At 34.8% G+C, this 6,132-nt stretch overlaps 1 protein-coding gene across 1 annotated transcript; it reads left to right on the top strand.

The window, feature by feature from the left end:
• The first annotated feature begins 876 nt into the window (after positions 1 to 876).
• Positions 877 to 5,355, top strand: LOC114307086 (uncharacterized). The gene is made up of 2 exons (XM_028252447.2): positions 877 to 1,561; positions 4,929 to 5,355. Exons 1-2 carry the CDS (start codon positions 1,089 to 1,091, stop codon positions 5,149 to 5,151), a joined length of 696 nt encoding a protein of 231 aa, XP_028108248.2. The 5' UTR covers positions 877 to 1,088; the 3' UTR covers positions 5,152 to 5,355.
• Positions 5,356 to 6,132: the final 777 nt, after the last annotated feature.

Raw genomic sequence — 6,132 nt, 5'->3', positions numbered from 1 at the left:
AATAAAATATCACATCAAACTCTTAATTATTTCATTTCTTCTCTCATAAATATTACATTTAACTACAAAATAAATTCAATCCTCTTCTCAAACATAATTATTTTAACTTGTCAAAATAATTAAAAATTAAAAGAGCCTATTAAAAAAACCAACTACTCAAACGAGATCACAGACTCTTCATTATGGCCAAGTTTGGCAACCCAAAATAAGTACATACTTTTTATCTTTTTATCTTTTTTTCATCACATCATCTCTCTACTTTTCTGCACATCTTTTCGTAAAAAGACAAAAAGTGCACTTATTTAGGTTATCCCAAACAACCCCTATGCCTGTCTCTGCACACAAATGAAACTCTACTTCCCATTTCTTTCCCTATATTTTCCTTGAGTAATGTTAAAAATTATAAAAATTTTATTTTTTTAAATATTTTATATAAATATGAAATTCACATAAAACTTATTTAAGGGTGATTTGACATAATTTAAATAAGTACACTTTTTAACTTTTTATGAAATATGAGTTAGATATAAATTGAGTTTAAATGATGTGATAAAGACATAATATGACTTAAATAAGATAGTAATTCTTTAACTTTTTAACTTTTTTAAAATATCCCAAATAAGACTTTAATGTGAGTGATACATCTTAAAAAAAAATTTTAAAAACAAAAATACTTTGTACCCCAGTTTTTCAGACCCCCAGTGACCCCAGTGTTTTCTTATTGGCTGAAATTTTTTTTTTTTTCCTTCTCTCTACCAATCACAGAGCCCCACGTGGAGTGGGGTGCTGGAGGTTACCCCCACTGGGGTCCCAGCACGGTTGTTTTAAAAAAACATCTGAAATCATTAATATTTCCCATTTATCTTGAAAAATACTGCTCCAAACTGACACTTTTCACAGATCAGATTTATACATATATAAATTTATATAATATATTTATATAGATAGAGAGTTGATTTATAGTGAAGAAAAAATAATAAACACCCACCTTCAGATTTTCTCATTCCTTTCTCTCTGTCTCTCTCATTTCATTTCCATTATGAGCTCCAATCTTTGCAAAGCTCTTCAAATGCTTTCTCATTCCTAAAATGTCGACCGTAGAGAATCCCAGTACCGATATTGAAACCCGCCGTCGCAGGCGTCACCGTCGCCGCCGTAAGCGGCGGACTTCAGTCGCCGGAATCACCGAAACCGGCACCGACGACGGGAGTCTCTGCTTCTCCGACACCGAATCCGACGACCAGTCGTGGCGCTCGACTGTCGCCGGAGGCTCGTTCTCGGAGATCGAGTGCGTTTCGGACCCTCACAGTCACAGGGAGTCTTCTGGGTCGGATTGTTTGTCGCGTGAAGTGGATTTGGAGAGTGGGGATTTGGAGTTGAAAGTGCATTTAGCTAAAGAACAAAGAGATTGTAGAATTTGTCATCTGAATTTGGTGGGTGGTGGTGGTGGTGGAGATCGAGAATCTCAGGTCGCGATTGAACTGGGTTGTTCTTGTAAAGGCGATTTGGCTGCTGCTCACAAGCATTGTGCTGAGACTTGGTTCAAAATCAGGGGTAACACGTAAGTTTAAACCATAACTTGATGTGTTTGCTTTCGTAAAATTATGGGGTTTTGGGTATTTTTTGATGCATTTGTGAAATTTTGAGTACTCATTCTGAATTTCTCTTGGATTTCCTAAGTGGAAGAGTTCAAAGAAAATGAATTGATTGTGATTCTGTGAATTTATTCTTGGTGTATGTGTAATTTTATGGAACATTTTGATGTCTGTGAGGAACTTTGGGATGTGTAATTGTTGGTTCTTCCAAATTTCTTGTTAGAAGTGTTTAAGATGTTGAATTTCAGTATAAATTATGATAGGTTGCTTGTGTAATTTAATTGTCTTTCACTATATATGAGAATTCTTTGAGATTTTTCTTTTTGGGTGGGTATCTTTGAGGTTTTGTCCTGTTCTCAGAATGTTTTTGTAGTTTTTGCTGCTTCTCTGTACTTATTTGCTGTTTTTTTGCGATAGGAAAAAAAAATTGTAAAATAAAAGAGACTATAGACTTTATGCTAGGGTTTGATGTTTGTGAGGAATTTCTCGGGTAGGAGCAGAGCAATTTAGTGCGGATTGAGCTTTTTGCCAGCCACTGCGAAACCACGGTTCACCCAAACCAGTGGGTCGGTTGATTTGTTTAAGCAGTTTCAACTTGGTGGTTTTGTCTATTAGGCTGTGTTTTTTCCAGTTTCTCTCACATTTTCCTTCCCATTTCCAAACCATTACCCTCAATTCCATGACCCAAACACAGCCTTACTATCATTTTATCTACGCAAGCAGAGATAGCATTTTCTAGAACTTTGAATTGCGTAGGCAGCTTGGGCGACATTTTGCACACCCCCTTTTTTCGGGTAGAACATATTCAAGCTAATGCCTATAGTGTGTGTTTTCTATTGTATATGATACTTGGTGTCACTGAGATTGGAATTTAATGTTGTTACTATCTTGCTTTTCTGTTTCTTGCTCTGTCTTAGGAAGTTGAAATTCTAGTCATGTTTAGGGTCTTGAAGTTTTGTACAAAGCATCAACTCTCAAGGAGAGTAAATGTCAGATCCTGAGTCTCATTTGCTTTGTTTGGTTATTTGAAAAAATGAGTGGATTGAGACATCATTTTTTTACTAATGCTTCAAGAAGGAAGGCATTACTTTCCTAATCTTTGTTTGCATGCTTCAATGCAACGTGGCTTCATTTTGCTACACTTTGGTTCTTCCTACTCATCTACACATATCATTTATATGTCATAATTTGTTTCAGATTCTGGGTTTTCTGTTTCTTAGATGTTAGAGAACCATATTTCACCTAAATTTAGTATATTGATGGGTGAATCACAGAAACTTTCTTAAACATGAGTTAAATTTGAGTTACTGTAGAAAAGATTGGTTAGTTGTAGGATCAGACTTGCCCTGTGTTTAACAGAGAAATGCTTAAGTTGCATGGTATCTTTTGATGGAAGGATATTTGCCTCTTCAGTGTAATCACATTGTCAAGTTTTTCTCTACTTCATTGAATGTGGTTTATGAGGTTTTTTCTTCATGTTAACAAGTATTCATGATTTTTTATTTTATTTTATTTATTTATTTATTTATTTATTTATTTTTCAGACTGCCAATTGTGAGTTTGATTATAAATTGGGCTATCAATTTTGTTGTTTTTAAATGAATTCCGCATGCCTTTACAGTAGATTGATCACATGCACACAAATCTATATAATTTCCGAATTGAAGTGTTTGGTGCACACTGTTTTGTGCTTGTCTGCAGTTCTGTTCGCTGCATAATTATCTTGCCAACCCCTGCTCCTTTCATGTCATTTTCGTCATTGTTGTCCTCATTCTTTTGCCATTTTATTGTCATATGGTATCAAATATAACAAAACCATCAAACAGAACATCAATGATGGATAAGAACAAAATGTGTGGTTACCACATGTCGCCTCATATTTATTTGCAGAAAATTTTAACCTGTGAAGTCTTTTAAGTGCACCCTGATTTGGGATGAGTACCATGGATTGGTTGAGAATGTGGGCTCCAATTAAAGCTATTGACTTGACTGCTCGAACAAACATTGATTTTAGGGACAGGACATGAGCAAATTTACAAATGTAGAAATTCAGTTTGTAGTCATAGAATTCTGTTCTCCCAAACACATAGTGCATAGAATTCTATTCTCAAGATGTGTAAAGTACCCGTCATTGATCCTGTTTTTATCAATATCAATGTTTTCTAACGCAGTAGAAGGTAACATTTCCATCATTTTCATATTCTATAATTTTTTTTTTCCTTGCTATGGAAAAAGGTCATGCTAAGAATTCATTGCTCATATTTTACTAAAATAAAATAAAAATGGAATTCATTAGCCGTATCAGAATAGTTTATTGGGCTTTTGTTGAAGTTGGATTTATTTGTAAAAATCAGTAGATTGCTTGGTGAGGGACTGTTTTGGTCTACGTTGCTAAGATTTCTACCTCACTAAGATTATTTAGTTACTTATAAGGATCGTCTATCCTCTTTGTATATCCGTCCTGCACAAAGATATTGGAGTTACCAAAGGAGTACATTGGAATAGAAAACATGTAAGAGGCTTTTGATTGTAGAGCCATCAAATTGCAGTCTGGGGAATTTTTTAGATCTTCCTAAAAAATTGTCTTCCAGACCACATCTAAGACCTAAAAATAACATGACCCCTCATACAACCCAGAATAAAATTACCGTCTCTAGGTAAATTTGAAATTACCAAAATGCCCCAATTGGGGTAGTATATCCTTTTATTATTATTGTGATGATAAGATATAAGCACACTCATTGAGTACATTGGTGATGATGAGAATGTACCCAATATTGATGTCTTTGTTGTGGCACAAAGACTTGTGATAAAAGCATTTTTTGTAAATCCTCCAATTTCAATGGAAGAAGAGAATCGCAGCTAGATGTACATAGTTAATTTTGTAGCATTCAAGATATGATGTCTCTCGTAAAGGTTGGGGCTCGCAAGTTTGAAGCAAATGCACAACTATTTTGGCAACTAGGAAAAAAACCAGCTTATTAGCTTATTTGAGTCACATCACCTCTCTATTTTTTTGCATATTTTTTCAAAAAAAGTCAAAAAGTTAGCTTTTTTCCTACTTCCCAAAATAGGCTTTTTTCCTAGTTGCCCATATAAAGTTTTAAGGGACTATAGTACTCTTGAATGTATAGTAAATACGAAACACCTCACAACATTGCATATCTTGCATCCGTGCTAGTCCTTCGGTTTAAAAACTTAGCTTCTTACCTTGATCTGATCGCTTGTAAATTCATGCTCCATGTCAAATGCATCCATTCGCTGTCATTATTTTTTTATTTTATATTTTACTTCTTATAGCCTAATCTATATGCATTATACATGTATCTGCAGAACCTGCGAGATCTGTGGAGCCACAGCACTCAATGTCGTTGGAGAGCAGCCAAACGAGGGAAATGGTGCTACTGCAAGTGCCAGTGCAGCACCGGCAGGTCCTTCGATCCTATCTGAGACCCGAAATTTCTGGCATGGGCGTCGAGTCATGAATGTCCTCCTTGCTTGTATGGTCTTTGCCTTTGTTATTTCTTGGCTCTTTCACTTCAATGTACTAGCCTGAAACCCATAGAAGTGCCCCACATTTTTTCTCGATGTGGAGGGGGTATCTGTATCTTATGTTGTCTTAAATATAGAACTATGTCTGAGCCATTGTAGCGCTTTATTTATATGTTGTATTGATCATAGAAGTATCTCTGGGACATTCTAGTACATGAAATGTAGCATAATTGGTGCCTTTAATGTGAGAATGGGATTGGATTTGTTATGCTTCTTGTAGCAGGGTGTGGAAAGGTTTCTTCTTTGTAGAAGATCTCCAAAATGGTAATTTAAGTGACTTGCTTTGTGGTCCAGACATTCAATTATTCAATTCTAGATGTGAATTCATGAGGGGTGTTTTCATTGTTTAAAAGTTCCTCTTCATCTAGTACTGTAAAACTAGGTTTGTTTGCTTGTTTTTTTAATTTTTGTGATTGATAGTAGCATTACAAGCATTTGCACATCTTCGTATCTTGGGTGGTTTAAGTTGGAAGGGTTTTTTTTTCCCATCCAATACAATTTATGTTTTGATTGTGATATTTGAGAATGGTTTAAAATGTTCTAAATAAGTACATTTTTTAATTTTTTATGAAATGTGGGTTAGGTATGAATTGGATTTAAAGTGATATGATAGAGAGGTGATGTGAGTTAAATAAGATGATTTGACTCAAATAGGATAGTGATTTTTAAATTTTTTGACTTTTTTAGATTATGACAAATAAGACTTTAGTTTATAAAAAAAAGGATTTTAGTTACCTTCTTTGTGCTTCTATGAACAAAAAAGGGGCTTATAAGCTGCAATTTAAAAACTAAAAACAAAAAGTAAAAATGCATTCAGGAGTAGCTTGCCTCGAGCTAAACGGTGCTGTTTGGCCTGTGAGAGCTTTTCACAGGTTCCGTTTTGATAATCTGAACCGTTCAATGTGTAGTATTCGTCGAGTATTATATGCTTGTAAAAATTCACATTGATCGAATATCGATAACTATGTGAACAAATTAGTTTTGT

This window comes from Camellia sinensis, chromosome 3 (assembly GCF_055761805.1).
Source record: "Camellia sinensis isolate YWXY chromosome 3, ASM5576180v1, whole genome shotgun sequence".
NCBI classification, from domain to species: domain Eukaryota; kingdom Viridiplantae; phylum Streptophyta; class Magnoliopsida; order Ericales; family Theaceae; genus Camellia; species Camellia sinensis.
Note: the sequence above shows the minus strand (reverse complement) of the source record. Positions and strands in the feature narration are given on the sequence as shown.